A 22,022-nucleotide genomic window follows, 5' to 3' on the forward strand; every position below is an offset into this window, starting at 1 on the left:
CGAGCAGAGACGGCGTGTCGCAGGAGAGAGATTAAAAAGTCATCAGGATCAGACACAAATGGTTTAATTATCAGAGTAAAACATCTGTCAGTAAACCGTCTCACTGAACAACAAGATTGAATGCAATTAATTATCCGTTGTGTAAAGTTAGAGGCTAATACAGAGGTCATGAGTTCAGTTCAGCGTGTGTGTTATTTGCTGTTTCATTAGTGAACTTACTCAGTTAACTTTTCACTAGTAGTAGTTTTAAGTTATCTCAACAGAGCTGGGAGGATTTTTTGTTGGTCTACATACAAGGGGTGAAAATTCATTATTTTAACACGACATGTGTAATAAATCGAAAACTTGAACCCTGCATTATCGCTATTGATCATTTTAATGTTGTTAAATAAGATTAAATAGTCTTAACTAGTTCCACAGTGGGAAAATTCACAATTTCACAGCAGAAAAGTGGATAGAACAAAATCAACCCACAATAGCAAACACTAAACTCATAATTTAATAATATGTGCAAATAGATATTAAAATATAGCAACCTTTGGAGGATAGAGCATCCATTATATGCTCCATGTGGCTCTAAGTTGGGGTTTATTGTTTTTTTTAGACATAAAATTTACTAATTAGGACTCTGAATTTGGCCTCTGAAGATTAATTTGATATTAGATCTATTGCTTAACTGACTTAATTAAAGTGTTACATATATTGGAAAATAGAAAACAGTACCACTCCAGAGTCTTGTCAATAATCTAATGCAGTAATGACATTTGTGTGATTTCATGTAAAAAAAACTGTGAATTTTTCAAACTTACACTAAACTCAGAGACTGCGATGTCCAACACACTCCCCACGACGATCAAAGCATCAAATGAATTCCAAGGGTCGATGAAATAATGCTGCATAAAAAGAAACAAACAAAAAGTCAGATTTAACAAAACACATAATTAAATAAACAGTGGAGGCAGCAAACAAAACAAAACAAAAGCAGATGCCTCACATGAGCCCGTAGAGCCAGTAACTTGATGACCATCTCTATGGTGAAAACCACAGTGAAGATCAAGTTGAGGAGATCCATGACGGAGGTGAAGAGCTTCGACTGCTCGTAATGCTGAAAGAGAGTAAACACAACGCCCACAACATTTAACACTGTAGTAATGTAAATTAAAAGTATATTTTGTGAGTGATATGTGAATGATACTGTGTGGTACCTGAATAGCCAGAGTGAGCGTGTTTCCCAGAATCAGCACAAACATGATGTATTCAAACTGACTGGAGTTGATTATTTTCCAGAACTTGAGCTGCGACGGGTTTTTGGGGATGTAAATCTTTATCGGTTGAGCTTTCAGAGCGTAGTAAACACACTGACGCTGTGACGGGGCAGAAAGAAGAGAGAGATGAAGTTACTAACTTTAAAACCTGGATGATAATTACAGTAAAAGTAATAAAGGGATAGTTCAACATTTTGGCAAATTGGCCCATTGCCATAAAACTCATCAAATACACAATCCAACAACTCCAAAACATTCTGGTGGACAAGTTGTGACCTCCACATTCACCACACTATGAGATAATAACAGAACGTTACCAGACTGAGTTGTTTTAGAGGTAAATTCATGCAAAACCACTGACTGAAAACCGTTGGGGGCAGTTTTTCATCAAGCAGTCTCTGTATTTACCTCTAAAACAACTCTGTCTGGTAACGTTCTGTTATTATCTCATAGCGTGGTGAATGTGCAGGTGTCAACTTGTCCACCAGAGTGTTTTGGAGTTGTTGGATTGTGTATTTGATGAGGGAAACCAAGAAATCCCATGAGCCTCCGTAGCGTAGCACTGAGCAGCTCGCAGCTCTGCTCCGCCGTTCTAAAAATAGCTTGCACCAACAATTAAAGGTAACGAACCTACTGCTATGACTATAGAGATTATGGCAATGGGCCAATTTGCCAAAATGTTGAAATATCCCTTTAACATCAACATTTTGTGAATTAACTGACTTGATTTTTGTTGAGTTCGCAGTTTTTGAACTCGGCCTCTCCCTGTTCTCGAAACGTGATGATGACAAAACCTACGAAGATGTTCATCATGAAGAAGGCGATGATGATGATGTAGATGATGAAAAAGATGGAGATCTCCACTCTGTAGTTGTAGATGGGCCCTCGGTCGACGGCGTTGGCGTCCACGGCCCGGTAAAGAAGCCTTGAAGAAAGAAAAGAGAAACATTTCTCTGTGGTTTATTTTGAATTATAAAACGGAAAGGTGAAATCCGGCGATCTGATTGGTTGTATTCTAAAGCCTTATCACAGCATAGGCTATCACGCCGCATCAGGCATGTATGACTGGTATGAATGGAAGTTGTTGTCATGTATCCATGACAACGGACTGTTGCAGTCCGTAGCAAAAGACAGTTGATGTCTTTACGATGTTAAAAAATGGACTAAAGTAGTTGAATTCACATGTTTAAGGTGAACTTTCACCTCCGGGGAGGGTTAACAATGGTAGAGGGGACTGAGCAGTGACTTTCACCTGAAAAAAAGCGGAGGAAAAGACGAGATGCAGAGCTACTTGGAGCTGGTGGGACTATTTTTTTCACAGTGAGGCTATTTTATTGAATAATATGTATTTCTGGTTGAATAAAACTACATGAAATTGATTGCCTATCCCTCTTTCATATTGTCATTATTGGTAACCGTTTTATAAAAGCAATATATCACTCCAGTCCGTGATATATGCTCATTATACCACGGCTAAGGGGCGTTGTTCGGCCCGACGCACGGCCTGTCGTGATATATTGCTTAAATAATCCCACATGCAAACAACATTCAGAGCACCTAACAATACATTTCTTTTAGGAAATGATTTAACCTTTTTTTTTTTTTAAGAAATATGAAACTATTTCTTTTCTTCAAGGGATTTGTCAGCACCCTTCTTCTCATCCTTCAAAATAAAAGCGGTGTGATGCGGCGGTTACTCACTGTGGCCAGCCTTCAAATGTTGACACAGTGAACAGAGCCAACATCCCCATCAGCACGTTGTCGAAGTTGAAATCACTGTTTTGCCAAATCCGCTCTTTCACCATGGGGTGGTTCATGTCTCCGTCTTTATAGACCACAAACGTCCCCCTGAAGTCAAACAAACACACACACACACACACTCATTTAATATCTTACGCAGCATGTGAAGTGACTGACAGATGCTTTTTTATATTGTGTGGAGTAATAAACAGAGGTAAAAACTGACTTGCACTCGACTGGAGTGTGTTTGGCTTCGTCTGTGCAGCTGTAGAATCGGCCCTGTGGCACAAAAAAAAAAGTAAAACCATTAAAAACCTTTCAGCAGCTACTTCCTTTTTATTATCTGAGAGTGGGAGGGGAAAAAAACTGTTTAAATGGTTGAAAATGTGAATTTGCACCTTGAAGAGCTGAACTCCGATACAGGCAAACATGAACTGAAGGAGCGTCGTGACAATCAGGATGTTTCCGATGGTTCGGATCGCCACAAACACACACTGCACCACGTTCTGTGAAACGTTAAAGCAAAGAGGCCCAAATGTTAGCCATGAACTATATATAAACTATAAGTATTTACATTTAGGGTTGGAAAATTCTGGGAATTTTCAAAATTGGAAAATTTCCATGGGAATTAACGGGAATATATGGGAATTAACGGGAATATATGGGAATTAACAGGAATATATGGGAATTAACAGGAATATATAGGGAATAACAGGAATATATGGGAATAAACGGGAATGTATGGGAATTAACAGGAATATATGGGAATTAACGGGAATATATGGGGAATAACGGGAATATATGGGAATAAACGGGAATATATGGGAATTAACAGGAATATATGGGAATTAACGGGAATATATGGGGAATAATTGGAATATATGGGAATAACAGGAATATATTGGAATAAACGGGAATATATAAACGGGAATATATGGGAATAACAGGAATATATGAGAATAAATGGGAATATATGGGAATTCATGGGAATATATGGGAATAAATGGGAATATATGGGAATTAACGGGAATATATGGGAATTAACGGGAATATATGGGATAAATGGGAATATGGGGGGGGCGTCATGTTTTTTAATTGTATTATCTTGCATCATGGATGTCTGCTAATTACAAAACAAAATATTTACATTTCTGTTTGGATATGATACAGTTTGTTTAAATTATCCCCAATTTCCAGTTAATTCCCATAAATTCCCATAATTCCCATGGAAGGTTTCCAATTTGGAATATTTCCAAAATTCCCCATCTTAACTTCCCATGGAAAGTTTCTGGTAATTTACCGGAAATTTACTGGAAATTTTCCGCCCCTTTGCAACACTATTTATATTTAGATTTATTATACAGGAGAAGAATCTACCTTTAACCCTTTGGCTCTGTTGATGGCTCGAAGAGGCCTGAGCACTCGCAACACTCGGAGAATCTTCACCACGGAGATCGCACTCGAACTGGGAGCAGCAAGGATTTACAGGGATTTAAAAAAGGGTTTCAATAAATAAACAATGATTAGCATTAATGTGTAATAAAGTGAACACGTTCATCCACTCACTGCAGGAAGAAGGAGGTGAGCGACACGCCGACGACCAGCAGGTCCAGGAGGTTGAAGGCGTTCCTGCAGAAGGAGCCGCTGTGGAGAAAAGCTCCGTAGACCGTCATCTGGATGACAAGAGGAAGAAGCTGTTAGGAACTTTTATCTAGTGAAAACATAACTTTCCATTTAATTTAGTCTATTTCTATTTACCTTCAGTACGATCTCCACTGTGAACACCGATGTGAACACGTAATCTGCATAACCGAGCACCTGAGGAAAAACAAAAATTAGAATGAGAATGAATGTTTCTAGTCATGAAGGCGATGATGATGATGAGCAGGTGGGGACGAGATCTGATGCTGTCGGCCTTACTATGTTCCTGAATGAATGGGATTTGATTGGATCCTCAGCAGCCAGGGAAATACTACTGAGGATGATGAAGATGAGGATGAAGTTGGTGAAGTAGGGGTGATGGATGAGGTTGTGGCAGGCGACTCGCAAACTGAGAATTCAAAGGGAAATGAGAGAAGAGAATGAGAAACGTGGAGAGTTTGTAGGTTTCCATATTGTTATAGGGCCTTAAAGGGATAGTTCAACATTTTGGCAAATTGGCCCATTGCCATAATCCCTATAGTTTTAGGAGTAGGTTCGTTACCTTTAATTGTCGGTGCAAGCTATTTTTAGAACGGCGGAGCAGAGCCGCGAGATGCTCAGAGCTACGCTACGGAGGCTCATGGGATTTCTTGGTTTCCCTCATCAAACTCATCAAATACACAATCCAACAACTCCAAAACGCTCTGGTGGACAAGTTGTGACCTGCACATTCACCACGCTATGAGATGAAGGCAACGCGCATCAGCGGTTTTGCATGAATTTCCCTCTAAAACAACTCAACAACTGGTAACGCTCCGTTATTATCTCATAGCGTGGTGAATGTGCAGGTCACAACTTGTCCACGACAGCGTTTTGGAGTTGTTGGATTGTGTATTTGATGAGTTTGATGAGGGAAACCAAGAAATCCCATGAGCCTCCGTAGCGTAGCTCTGAGCAACTCACGGCTCTGCTCCGCCGTTCTAAAAATAGCTTGCATCGACAATTAAAGGTAACAAACCTACTGCTAAAACTACTATAGGGATTATGGCAATGGGCTAATTTCCCAAAATGTTGAACTATCCCTTTAACAGCATCAACAATTGTTTATTCACCAGTCTCCCGCAGGGGCAACAACCCTTTTTTATTGGTTTCTACACTATTTGTTTCTACTTGTACTGAGGTTAGCATGCTAACCAGCAGTCTCATGTTTTTCCAATACCGAGTCACTGTAGCGTCCAATAGCAATGGTTGAAGATCTTGACAAGACTGGTACTAACCCACTTAATGTTAAAATCAGCGAGATTGATCTCATTAGGTTCATAATATACAATACACTGTATAAATCTTCAGATTACCAGTTTTTCTTCCCGAGAATGAAGAAGGAGCTTCCATCAGGGATCGGTACAATCTTCTCTTTAGGCCCCGAGAACTCAGGCTTCAGCGGAGCCACTCCTGCAGTGAAATAAACAACAAACAACAAACAATAAACATATATAAGGAGAGAGTTTACGTCTTAACGAGCAGGTCTAACTTCTCTGCCAAGTCTCTCACCCTCGAGCCCCTCGATGGCTCTCAGCTCCTCGTTTTCCGCCCAGTCGTCCTCCTCGTTCTACGGACAGATCACGAGATCAGCTGAGATCTTTAATTTTTTATGAACGATGCAGAAAAATATCAAACATTCAAACATTATCTACCCCTGCATCCTCATCTTCTTTATCTTCATCGTCATCCCACTCTTCCTCCTCTTCCTTTTTCTCCCTGAAAAAAAAACAGATACCAGGAAATGATTGTTAAGCAAAGTTGGAAATGTCTGCAGCAGGAAACACAACAAGGATCTGTTATAAATATCTCTGACTTACTCTACTTCTTTTTTTCCGCCGCCTCCTGCTAAGTTGTCCACGGCGATAGCCAAGAAGACGTTGAGCAGGATGTCTGACCGTAGCGTTAAGGAGTCACGTTTTGTTTTTACAAAAGACTAATGTTAATTTGAAGTAGTTGGATCAGAAAGAAACATGTGGTTGTTGATAATGTCTTAGGAAAAGGATACAGTTACCGCAGACGAACAGGATGACGAAGTAAATGCACACCACCATGTTGGGGAAGATGGGTCCTCCGTAGGCCATGATGCCGTCGTACATGACGGCGTTCCAGTCCTCTCCGGTGAGGATCTGCAACCACAACGTGATGAATAAAAGCAGCTGTGTGAGATGTTGAGGAGATATAACTGCTTGTGCTAATTGGGAGTAGGAGTTTCCGAGTGCTAGGTCACTGTTTTCAAAGAACAAGTCTTCACGATGTTACTGCGAAAACTCCTTAACAACCTATCTTTAGGTTTTTTTTTTTCATTTAAAATATTTTAGCATTTCAGACCATACAGGTTTGAGCAAACACACTCAAACAAAAACTAAGAGTGGATTTTTTTGGAGAGTTTTTTGTGGTAATGTAATGTTGCTGATCAGAAGCACACAGTTTTTTGACCATGCTGTGCCATGGTATGTATTGTTTTTCGTTTATTGATTTGAGAAATGTGTTTTTTGTTTTTGTTTTTTTGCAAAGAATTTCATCTTTTGTTTAGTTTTCAACAATAGAAAGTCAAAGAAATAAACCTTGGTTTTCAGTGGAAACTTCATTTGTCATTTCATGTGTGCATGTGTGTATGAATGGGTGAATGTGATGTACTGTAAAGCGCTATGGGTATCGTTCAGGTATAGTAAAGCGCTATACAGTATAAATAAATATAAATCACCTGGAAACATGTGAGCAGAGCCTGAGGGAAGGAATCGAAGGTGCTTCTCTTCATCTGCGTCTCGTCAAAGTTGAATTTGCCTCCAAACAGCTGCATGCCCAGCAGAGCGAAGATGATGAGGAAGAGGAAGAGCAGCAGCAGCAGGGAGCAGATAGCTTTCATGGAGTTGAGCAGCGAGTTGACCAGATCGGATAAAGCCGCCCAGTGCCTGGAATCAACAACGGAGCATGGATACACCTCAGGACATGGCCAGAGATGGACAGAGTACTCGACCCCAGTACTTGAGTAAGAGTACAAATACTACTGGTCAAAATTTACTCAGTCGACATGTTACTCGAGTAAGAGTAAAAAAGTACTTGCTTTTAAAGGTACTTACAGTAAGTATCCAAAAGTACATGCTTTTAAATTTACTTTAAGTAAAAGTAAGAGTAAAGAGTAAATTTCTTATTTTTCACATCAATGAATTACTATATTTTTTTCTAAATGAATTTAAGGAGCTTTTAACTCTTGTTTCTGAGAATGAACTCTTTGAAACCACCTGCACTGATGTGCTGCTTTTAGGGGTTAGGGTTTCCTTCTTTGACAAACAGCTTGTGTCCAATAGGATTTTAGGAAAAAAAAAAGAGCAGACCTGAAAGTAACGAGTACTTTTCAGCCTTCCTAGAAATTAACTCGAGTAAAAGTAAAAATATTTGTCTTGGAAATGTATTCAAGTAAGAGTAATAAGTACCAAATAAATCTAATACTCAAGTAACGTACAAATCCTCTGGATATGTACAGCACTCAAGTAAATTTACTCCGTTACTGTCCACCACTGGACATCGCACATGAGTTGTTAATCCGTCGTTGTTGTACTCGAGCTCTGTCGTGTGTGTGTTACCGTGTCATTTTGAAGATCCTGAGCAGTCGGATGCAGCGCAGCACGGAGATGCCGATGGGCGGGATGACTTCCATCTCGACGAGCAGCGTCTCCAGGATGCCGCCGCACACCACGAAGCAATCGAAGCGGTTGAACAGCGCCATGAAGTAGATCTGCAGGCCGAAGGCGTACATCTTCATCAGCATCTCCAGGGTGAAGAGCAGCAGCAGGATCTTGTTGGCTCGCTCTGCACCAAACCAAGAAGAGGAGGAGTCAGGTAGGTCGGGACAAAGTCTGACGAGTAGGAATGTCACAATTACTTGTTTTCACAATTAATCGCGGTATTAGACACCACAACTAATTGATCGTAAAGATTCCTAAATACCGTCACTTTCCGAAAAAGATTATGTCGGAACCATATCGGCAGATGTGCGCCAAAGTAAAGGAAGATGCACGGATACTGGTCCATTTATCTAAAGTAACACTGAATTGGTGGGAATTTAAATGTTAGCGTGTCATTTGTAATTTTAAAAAATGATAAAATTTGACTTAAATATTTCAAACACTGTCCCCAGGGGATTAACAACTGATCCCATATTAAGAGATTAGTAATGTAATTATATTTTGACTATATTTGATTTTACGCATTCAAAATCTCGTGAAATTTATTGATGCATAATAATCAGGATAATCGTAATACCGTGATTATTTCTCTGACAATAATCGTACCAAGAAAATCTATAATCGTAACATCCCTACTGACGAGAAGATTAAAGTGTGTTTTTTTTTTACCTTGCATTTCTGTGAGCCACTTCGGTTGCCCATAATGCTCGGAGGCGCTGGCCACCGTGTTGAGAAACACCAGCAGAAGAACCAGCCAGTAGAAGTTTGTGGTTTTAACGGCCACACGGCAATTCTTCCTCATGGTGTGATTGAGCTGGCACAGCTGGTCACTGACGGAAGAGAGAAGCAGAAAATCAAAGACCCAAAGTTAATGATGCATATTTGTCCAGATGTAGGTTTGTAGACCTGAGTGTTGATGGTGAAATGAGGAATATCTTCATTATATTCTTATATCACAGCAGTTGGATAATGCATTTAAAAAAAAATCACCATAGAGGTTTTATTTAAATGTTAATTATGTTGTCAGTTTTGTGTAAAATGCTCACAAAATGTTGCACTACAAAGTCATAATCCATCCATAACTTTTACACTTTATCAACTCAGCAGCTCTGGACAAATGTTATGATTAAAGGAACAGTATGTAAGAAATCTAAAGCAAATAGCCATAAAATCATCCTAATATGTCACAGAGACTCAGGAATAATGTTCATATAACATACTGATCTCACCGACAACAATAGTACAACCAGAATATTCGCATTAATTTTTTTTTTTTGCGGACCGCAAATCATGTTTATGTTTTAAATTTAGATTTTGGCATCTGTCGCCACCCAGCGCTCTCTCCCAATCACAGCGCCAGTGGCATTTCAGCCTCCGGGTTGCCAGTTAAGCTTCCACTGAGCCGCAGCTTAGATTGTTTACTTTTATCGGTAATTATGGTCATATTTCCTTTATATCACACGGTAGAAATAAGTGGCTTGTCGCTCTGCCGTTTGATACACCGCTTGCAGTTGTGAGCATAGCCTGGTTAGTTTGAGCTGCTGCTAAAGCTAAAGCTAAAGGGAGGAATTACAAAGTGAAAGTTACAAAAGAGGGAGGAAATGTGGCCGATGGTAAATGAAGTGATGGGGAACGTGTGGAGCGGTTCATGAGATGAGTCCGGCCCAGTCAGGTCGCCTGTCTCTGGTCCTGGTCGTCATGTTTTATCATCCAACGGTCAGAAAGTAGAGGAGAAACAGAGTTGCTCTTGTCGTTTATTCTACGTCTTTTATGTTTGAGACGGACTATGTGAGTGAGCAGAGGTTAGCGCGTCGCTATCTGGCAACCTCGAGTCTGGGGGGTGGGGGAAGGGGAGGGGAAACAACGCGCTGATGTGTTTTGAATTTGACTGCAGCAACAGATTCGGCCACATTCTCACATACAGCTCCTTTAAGACAATAAAATGTTATAAATTACATACAATTAAGAGATGTTCTTCATCACATGAACAACTTACCAGAAGCTGTTGGCCATCATCTTTGCCCTGAGACGACAAGAAAGAAGAAGAGAGAGATTAATAAACAGTTTAAATCACTTCCTGTCTGTGTGTCAATAAAACGTTGAATCTATGTTGTTGTTTCTCTGTTGTCTCACATGAGAGAGGCGCAGAAGCCGTTGTCATCGTCCAGGTAGGCGATATCATCATCAGAGTCCGACTCGGCTGGATACGAAAACGAGGAGTTAGAGAGAATCACAACAGACAAACACACACTGAAACCAGACGGTGACATCAGATGCAACTTTACCTCCACCGTCCTCGGTCTGTTTGTACCAGCCGAACTTCTTCATCATCTTCTTCTTAGCGATCGCAGCGCCTTCAGAAACAAACGCACACAGATTATGTGTAAAATGCACAGCTGCAGAGTGTGTGTGTGTGTATGTGTGTGTGTGTTAGTGTGTTTGTTTAACACCAACGTTTGTTTCCTTCTTCGTCCACGTCCTCGGCCTCGATCAGCCAGTCCATGTAGCCGATCATGTCCTCCTGCATCTGTTTGCTCTCCTGCGCCTTCTGCAGCTCGCCACGCGCCACCGCCTTCTCTCTTTCTTTGGAAAACTCTCTGTGCACATAAACACATACAAATGCTTTAAAGGGATAGTTCAACATTTTGGCAAATTGGCCCATTGCCATAATCCTTATAGTTTTAGCAGTAGGTTCGTTACCGTTAATTGTCCGTGCAAGCTATTTTTAGAACGGCAGAGCAGAGCCGCGAGCTGCTCAGAGCTACGCTACGGAGGCTCATGGGATTTCTTGGTTTCCCTCATCAAACTCATCAAATACACAATCCAACAACTCCAAAACGCTCTGGTGGACAAGTTGTGACCTGCACATTCACCACGCTATGAGATAATAACAGAACGTTACCAGACAGAGTTGTTTTTCGAGGTAAATTCATGCAAAACCGCTGATGCACGTTCATGTTTAGGGGCAGTGTTTCGGCAAGCTGTCTCTGCATTTGCCAATTTGCGAAAAATGTTGAACTATCCCTTTAAGAAACTTAGAATAACTTAGAGGAGAAATGCACTTTTCAGTTTTATCCAAATGTGACAGGAAGTGGAGAACTGCAGTGAACCAGAATCAGAACCAAAATAAGTGCAATCAAACTGAGGTAGAAGCTCCCAAACAACAAATAACAACAGAGCAGTGACAACTCACCCGCTCAACACACCCAATACAAGATTGATGATGAAAAATGACCCAAAAATGACCAGAGAGACAAAGTAGATCCATGGAATCTCGTGGCCGATGGCGTCGTTCATCTGTGGAGGGAAAAAATGTGAGTCAAAAATAAACTGCAGCAGATCTAAGAACAGGTATTTTCAAGATTCAAGATGAGTTTGGCAGCTCCTGCTCACTGCTGAGCTTTATTCCCACTTTAATTTGTTTGTTTTTTTCCCTTTAATTTTTACATGTGCTCGTTTATTTCTGGAGATTTTCCCATCATGGGAATTTGCACATGCACAATTTGCACACTATTTATTTATTATTTATTATTATACATAGTGCATATTACACACACGCATCATACCTCCTTCTCTCTTCTTTTATCTCTTTCATTACTATTGCTGCTCATTGTTGTTGTTGTGTCGTATTATTGTTGCTTTTAATTGTCTATTTTTTTTTTTTATATCTAGTTCTTTCTTATAATTGCTGGCTTTCTGTGATGAGGACAGCAAAGTAAAAATTTCATTGTCAGGGAAACTCACCTTTCCACTGTGCAAATGACAATAAACACTTTTGACTTTTTTTGACTTGAATAACTTTGAATAAACAAATATCTAGTGTGTTTGTGTGTGTGTGTGTGTGTGTGTGTGTGTGTGTGTGTGTGTGTGTGTGTGTGTGTGTGTGTGTGTGTGTGTGTGTGTACCCAGTAGAGCACGTCTGTCCAGCCCTCCATGGTGATGCACTGGAACACCGTCAACATGGCGAAGAAAATATTGTCAAAGTTTGTGATCCCGCCGTTGGGACCCTCCCACTTCCCCCTGCACTCGGTCCCGTTGGTGACACAGAAGCGCCCGCTCCCGGCGAACGCACACGGCGTGGGGTCGTCCTCAACCATGAGGCCTGGAAAAAAATAAAAACGCAGCACAAAGGCAGTGAGAGAAACGTATAATTTCCCTTAATTGGAAAAACGTTGATGCACAAAGAATTGGAAGATGGATTAAAGAGATGGCATCAAACATGACATTGGAAAAGATAACGTACATTATTAAACGGAAACATCATGTTTTTGATGACATCTGGAGACCTTTTATACGTTTTTTAAGACATGATGTTAATGTTTGTTAATTTGCTTCAGCAGGAGGAGGCTCTGAGGGAGCAGAATGTGTGATATAATGTCTTGAAATTCATCATATAACTGTTATCAGTATTACTAATTTTTTAGTACTACTTTTATTTATTATTTTTGCTTTATTTTCATCTTATTTTCATAGTTATAATGTTTTACTTATTTAGTGAGGGAAAGAGAAGAAGGGAGGGAGAATAGGGAGAAAAAGTTTGCTCTGTTTCTTGCTTGTAAGAATGTCTTGTTTGATTTGCTGTAAATTGCAAACAAAAACTAAAACACATGCTTAAAAAAAAAAAAGGCAGTGAGTGTGGAGAAAGTGTAGCAGTGTGCTTTGAAGACCTGTGCTCATGAAGTAGCAGGTCTTGTGCATCCTGCCGATGAAGAGCTCCAGGCCGATGATGGCGTAGATGATGATGACGAACATGACCAGCATACCGATGTGGAGCAGCGGCACCATGGCTTTCATGATGGAGTTCAACACAATCTGTAAACCTGATGAGGCAAACAAAAACACACATTTTTGTTTTTTTCAGTTGTGCATGACGGAGAGACCACACGCTCAGCACCAGATCTTCCTCCAGAGGGGACTGTGAGGTGCCGTTCAGATGTATCCACATAGGCCAAAACTCCCTAACTGTTAAAGGCAGCACATGTTGGAATAGTCTCCCAACCCTGATTAGAGACAATCCTACTTTTAACACATTCAAAAAACAGCTTAAAGAATGGTTACTGTCTCACCAAATCTGCACCCATGAATGAAATATTGACTAGCACTTTAATACAGTACTACTGCAGCCCTTTTTTTTTTTTACCGTATCTTATTCTGTGTTGTAATTTTATTGTGAATCTGCTGCTAATTTTCAGTTTTTTCTTATATTTATGCAGAAAACAATGCCATGCAGCGCTGCATGGCATTGTTTTCTGTTTTCTTATTTCTTATCTTTTACTGATATACCTAAATGCTGCTAGTACTCTGTCCTCTCTTATATTTATGCAGGTTGCTATCTGTTTTCTTATTGTTGTAACTGCTGCTAATACTATGTCTTTTCATACTTATGCAGGTAGCTTCCTACTGTTATCTTTTTGTATGGTATGTCTGTCCGTCTTTAAACGTGAGGACTACGGATGGAAATTAGCTTTGAGCTAAATCCGGCATATTTACATGACGTGATGTGTGCGTCACAAATTGTTCATTAATGTGCACTGTCCTTGTCAAATAAACAATAAATGAAATGAAATGAAATGTTTGGTGAAGCACAGCGGCTGCAGAAACACACACAAAGAAAAGAAACCACAAAAACGCACTCGGCACTCCAGAGACGAGTCGAAGAGGTCGTAACACCCTGAACGCTCTGAGCGCTTTGACGTCCAGGCCGCCGGGTTTTCCTGCAGCGTGATGAGCTTCTCCGGGCTTATGGTCCGTCATGGCCTCTGCTATCACACTGAACAACCTGCACAGACACACACACACAAAATAAGCTGTTGTTGACAGTCTCTTTTCTTTCTCTGTATGAATGACAGGCAGACAGGCAGAACAGTTGTTGATGGACGTCGTGACAAAAAAAATACCCGACAATGACGATGATGAAATCGAGCAAGTTCCATCCGCTGCGTATGTAGGCGCTGGGGTGCATGACTAAACCGTAGGCGAGGATTTTAGTGAAGGTCTCGATGGTGAAGATGACGAGGAAGACGTACTCGACTTGTTCCTGAGAAGAAAAGAAGGCGTGTGGGGGTAGGAAAGAGTTTATTGCAAAATTGGAACAGCCTTTTTTAAATGTTAGTCGCAGCGAGTGCTGAAGAAAATGTCATGTGAGCTTCCTGGTAAAAATAAAGACATTCAAAAACTAATGTATTTGTTGTTTTGTTTTGTTTTGTTTTTTGGCAGCTTCTTCCTTTGCATCACATGTGTTGTCATCATTAAAGAGCCGACTGCAGTGGCTTCCTAACCTCTTAACCCAGTGCCTAACACAAGCTTAAGCCTGTAACTGAATCCTTTTTCTGTAACTTCAGCTTAATGCTTCTTATCACTGCAACAACACTGACACCGGGGCTTCACCTGAGGCTGCCAGAATAATCCACGCATCATGTGCTGCTTTCGGTGTAAAAACCAACTGATATTCACATTGAAACTGTGTAAAGTTAATGCATAAATTGTTGTTTGATAATATTCACTTAGATTAGTTTCCTATAAGGAAGTGAATCTTTAAGTGTCAGGCCATCTCCTCTGTGAAATCCAATAAAGGGATAAACATCTATCCTGCTCCAAGTCTCCATGTCTGTGCATGTGTTCATTTGCATGTGGATGCATGTGTGTCTGTTTGTTACTTTAATATTAAAACCACTTCAAATAAAACTCAGTCATCTGATCACTTTTACTCCCTGGATGCAACTGCGTAAGAATCATTTTAAGCCGTTCAGTGACATTTAAAACACAACCCGACGACGTGACGTAAATACAGAAAGCTGCAGCTGTGAGGAGAGGAGAGAAAAACACTTCTCAGTTTTCAGTTTCAACATCGAGTATTTTTGTATTTAACAGATTGAAATGATCAGAAACCAGAAGAGGATGGAGAGACGGAGAGAGAAGAGGGGAGAGGGGGTGAGAAGAAGTGAGGAGAGGCAGATGGTTGGAGTTTAAGTCAGTCATGATCCCTGACAGGGTCACCTCACTGAGGTCACAGCACAACTTTTGCCCCCTCTAATACCATTACCACCCTGCACAGCACCGTTCACCTCTCACTGACTGACTGCTGCTACCTCCTCTCTGAACCAACAGCAACTTCTTCATCAACTGTTTAAACTTTATAAACTGTGCACATGTTTGTCACAGTGTCCTCGAATAACCCAGAGGACGAAGGACAGAGAGTTCAGGAGAAGTTTTTGATTTATGACTTGGAAAAGAGAAACGTAGAAACATGTGAAATGTAAAAAAAAAAAAGGGTTAGGGTTAGCTTCATTTTGTTATCAGTATGAATATTTTGTTAATTAAATAAGAATTTATGTTTCCAAGAGTCAAAGACGAGACTTTGTGATGTTCTCATTGCGATCCCTCATGTGTTTTTCTCACTCATCCTCTCATTGATTGATACAGGTATCGATCACTGACACAAATGAAAGCTTGGATATAAAAATCTGCAGAACTTTATTTTTCAGTTTCCTGTTTTCATTTCTAATTTATGAGGATATACTGTACGTTTTGGCAGTGATGGGAATAACGGCGTTAAAATAAACGGCGTTACTAACGGCGTTATTTTTTTCAGTAACGGGCAGTGTTGTGGGTAACGCGTTACAAAGTAACGCGTTAGAGTACTTTAATTACTTTTTCGAGTAACGTGTAACGTAACGCGTTAGTTTCGTGAGTTGAGCAATCAGTAACTTAGTTATTTTTTAAAAAAAGTAATCCGTTACTTTTCGCCGGATAAGGAAAGGAAAATCCCGACTGCAGCCTGCTTTTTGTCAGACAGTAGACTACTGTGCAACCTGCGGATGTGTCAGCCGAGGCGCAGCGCTGTGATGCGTCTGTGTCCTGCCGACCTACGTTGCCTGTGTGTGTGTGTGCGCGTTTCAATTCGCCAGCGAAAAGGACAAGAACATAACGGTAAAAACACTCTGCGTTGGTGATAAGCTTCTATCGACCGCAAAAAAAATCCACATCCAATTTAAGGGCCCATTTACATGAATCAGCTCCACGTACGGACCTGCTTCTCCAGCAGCAACAAGCAGCCGGCTCTCAGTGCTTGCTGCTTTCAGCAGCTCCCTCTTGGCGAGCGGCAGCTCAGTTCTCCCCCGGTCCAGCCCGCATCTCTACTCCATAGCTGCCGTAGCAGCAGTGTGATACCAGTACATTTAACCGCATTTTTAAAAAACTTTTATTACACACAAGGCAGGACGTTCACGTCTCGCCAGCCTCCCTCCTCTCCACACGTGAGTCCTCCATTCAAACTGACAGACAGATCGAGTAGTGAAGCCGCTGAGAGGGATTCACGGTAACTCCTGAATTTTGATCAGTTCTGCGATCAAAAAAAAAAAAAAACACGCTATGTGGCATATTTCTGACTGTCTTTCCTGTTATTGTTATCCTGTAGAGTTAATTTGGTTGGATGACTATTCGTCAGGACTCGGTGCATTTAAAAGAGGCTGTGTGTCTGTCTGTTAAGTTGCAGCATGTGCGAGGCGCTGCAAAAGGCTTAATTTTTGGTAACGCATGAGTACTCTAACGCGTTACTTTTATTCATAGGTAACGCAGTAACGTAACTGATTACTTTTAACTGATGGTAACGTTGTAACTTAATTAACTACTTTCAAAAGTAACTATACCCAACACTGGTAACGGGTAATCTAACTAATTACTATTTCCACCGTTACCACGCCGTTACCGACAATTAAATGAGGCGCGTTACAAACTACTCAGTGAAGCCGTTGTCCTCCGACTTGGCTCATCTCAGCCACAGAAGCTGCTAAACTGTTTTTCTTTTTCCTCCTCTCCTTTGGTGAGGGGAGGGGGGAGGAGGGAGGGGGGAGACAACCGCATAAGTGATGCTGATTGGTTGAGGCAGAGTAAGGTTTCATGCTAAGCCAATCAGAGGCAGTGTTCAGTTTGTACACAAACCACACACGCACGCAGTTTAGCCTCACACACACAAACTAGCAGAGGGAAGCTGCGGAGATCGGAGGGAAAGTACAGACACTACTTTAATCTCCTTGAGGTAAAAGACAAGAACATGTGAGGTGTAGCTACATTATGTCCCGGAGCGAAGTGTTTGTCCTGAGCTTCTGCTCACCTGACTCTGTGCAGCTTCTTCATTACATCCAAACAGTCCGACACAGCGACGCACTGCTCCTTTAGACTCTAAAGTCTCTGTAGCTCATCAGCCCGGAACTCTTCCAGAGCAGCTACAGCGCAGCGTTGTGACCTCAACCACGGTCGATGAGAGCAGAAATGTTGTTGTTGTAGTGAAAATGGGCGAGCTCGTGAAGACGCGAATTTACACAAAGTCAAAACGAGCGTAAAATCGCGTATCTCGCGTTTGGTCGCGCGTCACAACTCGAGCGAAAAAAAAGTGTTCCTCGTGTTTGGTGGGAAGCCCCTTGTGGGTCTTCCCACCAAACACGATGAAATAGACGAAGACGCGATGGTCCCGTCACACAAAAAAAATCGGGTGTATTGCGTCGCAAAAAAAAAAGTCGCGTCTACCGCGTCTCGCGCCTAATCGCGTCTTTGCGTTACGGCCTTTTACACCGCGGACGTAACGAATAAACGGTGACGGTGTGAACGAACAACATAGAACAGGACCAGACGTGGCGTTGTTTCCTCTTTTCACCGACAGCTCCACTCTCCCTTACTTACACTAACTTCTGTTATTGTTGAGGCCAGAGAATTGTGGGATTTGTAGTTTTTGACCAATCACAGGTTGTGCTCTTTCTTTTTTGTGATTTTCCCGGTTTACACGTCATGTTTTTTTTTTTTAGGGGCAAATGCGAGACTAAAATTATTTAAGACTTGAACACAATAATTCAACAAATTTAAGACATTTTAAGACCTAAAATTTAGATTTTCAAATTTTAGACTTTTTAAGACCCCACGGATACCCTGTTATTTCATATAAAAGTTTAAGTGCATACATATTTTATGATGCTGTGTATTATATATTATATATTTAAGACCATCTTTGAATTTTCTAATAAATGTAATACTTTTTAAGGCCTTAATTTTAGATACATGAATTTAAGACTTTTTAAGGATCCGCGGATACCCTGAGAAGTTGTGCGCTCGCAGCAGGACAGATAATCAGATGGATAATCGGTAAAGTTAATAATTTCACTTAATGTGGCCATGAATAAATTAATTTCGATGTTTCCTGTTATTGTTGCCCAAACGCAAATCTTGAATAGGTCTCCACTGTTTTCACATTTAAAAAGGTCTTTGTTGTCTTTGTACAGAGACAATATGAGATTTGCTTGTAGCCACAGCACTTAAAAAACCCACTGTAACCTATTTTCATAGGCACACCAGCCTCGCTTTCAATAAAACACACACTCACATTCTATAATTGCGATCAGTGAAATATATGAAAACAATAAAATACAATTTAAAAATGCCCTTGGAAAGAAAAAGAAAAACGCAATAGTTACTTTCCCTGGTAACTAGTTGCTATTATAGTGAAGTAGTGGAGTTACTAACTCAGTTACTTTTTAGGAGAAGTAATTAGTAACTATAACTAATTACTTTTTTAAAGTAACGTTCCCAACACTGCGTTTTGGTACATGTGTGTTGTGATGGATGCTCTAACTGTGTTGGTTTCTGTTGCTACAGACACAAAGACTCTGGAGTAAATAAATTTGGGAAACTGTTTCTGGGTTGAAACACGTTGGTGACATGCAAAAATCCGTCAAAAATCAGTGATATCTTCAGTTCAGTATATAATCATATTGGTGATTAGATCAGGTTGTTATTCTCCCGTGTGACACCACATCCTCACAACTTTTATTTGAACCTTACTTATGTTTTCCTTCCTTTCAGAATAAATATGTAGTTGAATCTGTTGTTAAAAACTCACCAGTTGGTGATTCGTAGCGTTGGAGTCGTCATCGGGGTACGGCTTGGTGACACCCATGGCCACACAGTTGGCAAAGATGGCGAGTAGAATGAAAATATCAAAGGGCTTGAGGAGGAAATTAAGGATATAAATTCATTCAAACACATTACACACACACATACATACATTCTTACTTACTTTCTTTTACTAAAAGCCTGACTAGGGACAGGAGTTGGAAACTAGCATTACACTGCAAAAACTCAAAATCTTTCCAAGAATATTTGTCTCATTTCTAGTCAAAGCTAATCTCTTTCTGCTGAAACTAAGACTCATCACTTAAAAATTAACTTGTTTTTAGATAATTTTCACTTGTTTCAAACACATTTCTATTTGAAATAAGTAGAAAAATCTGCCAGTGAAAGAAAGTTTTTTGAGCTTGTAATAAGAAAGAAAAACTTGCTCCACTATCAAATTTTTCCACTTTATTCCAGTGAAAATATGTTTGAAAAAAGTAAAAAAAAAGTGTCTAAAAACAAGCTACTTTTATGTGATGAGTCTTATTTTAAGTATGAGATTTGTTTTGACTAGAAATAAGACAAATATTCTCTGTAAGATTTTGAATTTTTTGCAGTGTAGCTATAATCTCTGTATGCAGAACATCAGTCACATTGACTTGTTTGTAACGAGTGGAAATGTCACTATGTTAATCTGCATTGTCCCGATCACATAAACTAAATTGAATTGAATTGAATACACGTTTGTATGAATGTGCACAGACACAGACGCTATAAAAAGGATATTTCCACTCCACCAGGGCCAGCGCTGCCATGCGGATGGGGTTGCTGAGGGTGAGGCAGCAGAGGGCTCGGGGGGCCCTGAGGGCAGACTTGTTCGCCTGCATCGCCTTCTTGGCCCCCCCTCCCCTTTTCCTGGCCGAGCCAGTGGACCCCATGGTGTCCGTCTTGCCCGCTTCGCCCCCGGGCGGGGCATCTGCTGAAAAAACATACAGCTGTGATGTTAATATGGATGTAAAATATGGATATTAGACGACCACTGAGGTTAGAGAGAATCTAAATCTAACTTATAAACAAGAGCAAACACCTGTATGTGTATATAATGTATGTATAATTACTGCATTGCTAATATCTGCACACATTTTATTATCCACCATAATGAGGGGAGGATTTAACAGGAGGCTGCAGGTATTCTCTCTCCTGAAGGCCTCATACTATAAGACCAGATGTGACCTACTTCTTTATTGGGAGCCGTGTGGCACTTAGCCCAGCACTATCCCCAAGTAGGCCCATGAACACCTGTTGACAAGGCCCTGCACACACACGGAATAAGCCTGTGGGTACATGAACTATCTCAGCCATGAAAAACCTACAGAGGAGCCAAAAATATGTGCAGATATGAGCTGACAGTGACCCAGCTATTGAGAAAATGACGCCAGCTGTCCATTATCCAATGAATGTAAAAGTAGAAGTAGGTAGAAAACACCTTTACCTATCAGTGTGACCCGTGTTTAACCATTATCACTCACACACTGTATCTTTACATGAAAATACCATCCATCCCTTACTTGCTGTTTTCTACAGCTCCTATTCAACTTATGGATTTTTACAGTGTATATTGTGTCTAACGTGTAACTTAAATGCAAAGGTGCACAGTGTAGGCTACAATCGTGCAGGTATATAAACTTCAGAGACTCTACCTTTCTTTGCAGGATCCATGTTCGCAGTTTAACACCACGAAGTCGCTCCAAAAAGTCCCACCATCAACTCCTCAGTGGATCACTCACAGACGCGACAGGCAGGTGAAACTTTCCCGGCGTTTTTCTTTGCGTATATAAATAAATAAAATAAAAAAGAAACAACCATGTGCAGCCTGTCATCTCATCTCATGCACGTCGTCGTGCAGCTGAGAGGCGCCGGCCGGGGCCATATCCTGCTCATCCTGCTGCGTGTTGCTGCAACAAACCCTTAGAAATCCAATTAAAGCCGCTCTCTGGTAACGTATACCTGAATGAAAACTAATAAAGTTTTTTTTTCTTTTTTTCCCCCCAAGTTTGTTTATCTATGCAGGCACATAACGGCGAGGAATATCAAAAACAAACGCGTGGTGGCCATATCCCCGGTGGTGGTCACTCAGCCGTCAGGATTAAACGAGCTGAGCCGTTTAGAAAGGATGACAAGTGGAAATCTTTCGAGGGGAAGGTGGAGAGATAAACTCTGGAGAAAACTCTCAGGCTCTCTGGGATTTTTTTTTTTTGTTAAAGACTTGAAATAATATTTAAAAGGAGCGGAATATTAATAAGTTAGTTAGTTGGTTGTAGTGTAGGAAAGGTGTGGAAATGGTTTTCTCTGCAGGAAAGTTAGAGGAACCTGGTTCAGGACCTTGGAGAGAAACCACCAGGTGGGTGCGGTACCAGCAGAGGCCGCTAGGGGGCGCGCTCCGACAGTAAATAGCGAAACAGCCCAGGCGCTATAATGAACCTACAGAAAAGAGAAATAATAACACCAAGCCAAGTCTTCCACGACAATAAGGTAGAAGAAATATCTTTTAACCCTCCTGTTGTCCTCTTGGGTCAAACTGACCCAATCTGTTCCCTTCCTCCATCCTTCCTTCTTTCCACAATTTCCCCTTCCTTTCCTTTCTTCCTCCCTTCCTTCCCTTCGTCCTTACTTATTCTTCCTTGCTCTTTTGATCCGATTGACCTGATCTGTTCCCTATCCCCCCATCTTTTCCCTTCTTCCTTCCTTGAACGAATCTGTTCCCTAT

The 22,022-nt window shown here is 40.8% G+C and overlaps 1 protein-coding gene across 1 annotated transcript in view; it reads right to left on the reverse strand.

Moving 5' to 3' along the window:
• cacna1fa (calcium channel, voltage-dependent, L type, alpha 1F subunit a) overlaps positions 1–21,143 on the reverse strand; it is a 34,603-nt gene extending 13,460 nt beyond the window's left edge. Inside the window, exons 1-31 of the mRNA XM_085782821.1 lie at positions 20,956–21,143; positions 20,042–20,234; positions 19,263–19,368; positions 14,272–14,411; positions 14,008–14,153; positions 13,042–13,194; positions 12,280–12,476; positions 11,568–11,671; positions 10,829–10,971; positions 10,660–10,728; positions 10,508–10,574; positions 10,371–10,397; positions 9,044–9,204; positions 8,273–8,498; positions 7,393–7,600; positions 6,694–6,814; positions 6,506–6,578; positions 6,341–6,404; positions 6,198–6,255; positions 6,002–6,098; positions 4,926–5,055; positions 4,764–4,823; positions 4,572–4,678; positions 4,383–4,470; positions 3,404–3,511; positions 3,232–3,284; positions 2,967–3,113; positions 1,989–2,190; positions 1,206–1,364; positions 995–1,105; positions 810–893 (exon numbers count right to left, since the gene is read on the reverse strand). Of these exons, the coding sequence (XP_085638947.1) occupies positions 810–893; positions 995–1,105; positions 1,206–1,364; positions 1,989–2,190; positions 2,967–3,113; positions 3,232–3,284; positions 3,404–3,511; positions 4,383–4,470; positions 4,572–4,678; positions 4,764–4,823; positions 4,926–5,055; positions 6,002–6,098; positions 6,198–6,255; positions 6,341–6,404; positions 6,506–6,578; positions 6,694–6,814; positions 7,393–7,600; positions 8,273–8,498; positions 9,044–9,204; positions 10,371–10,397; positions 10,508–10,574; positions 10,660–10,728; positions 10,829–10,971; positions 11,568–11,671; positions 12,280–12,476; positions 13,042–13,194; positions 14,008–14,153; positions 14,272–14,411; positions 19,263–19,368; positions 20,042–20,234; positions 20,956–20,974 (3,621 nt within the window). The 5' untranslated portion in view covers positions 20,975–21,143. The remainder of the gene's footprint in view (positions 1–809; positions 894–994; positions 1,106–1,205; positions 1,365–1,988; positions 2,191–2,966; positions 3,114–3,231; positions 3,285–3,403; positions 3,512–4,382; positions 4,471–4,571; positions 4,679–4,763; positions 4,824–4,925; positions 5,056–6,001; positions 6,099–6,197; positions 6,256–6,340; positions 6,405–6,505; positions 6,579–6,693; positions 6,815–7,392; positions 7,601–8,272; positions 8,499–9,043; positions 9,205–10,370; positions 10,398–10,507; positions 10,575–10,659; positions 10,729–10,828; positions 10,972–11,567; positions 11,672–12,279; positions 12,477–13,041; positions 13,195–14,007; positions 14,154–14,271; positions 14,412–19,262; positions 19,369–20,041; positions 20,235–20,955) is intronic.
• Between the last annotated feature and the right edge of the window lie 879 nt (positions 21,144–22,022).

This window comes from Trachurus japonicus, chromosome 7, assembly GCF_045865225.1.
Source record: "Trachurus japonicus isolate A0001 chromosome 7, Traja_1.0".
Classification (NCBI taxonomy): Eukaryota; Metazoa; Chordata; class Actinopteri; order Carangiformes; family Carangidae; genus Trachurus; species Trachurus japonicus.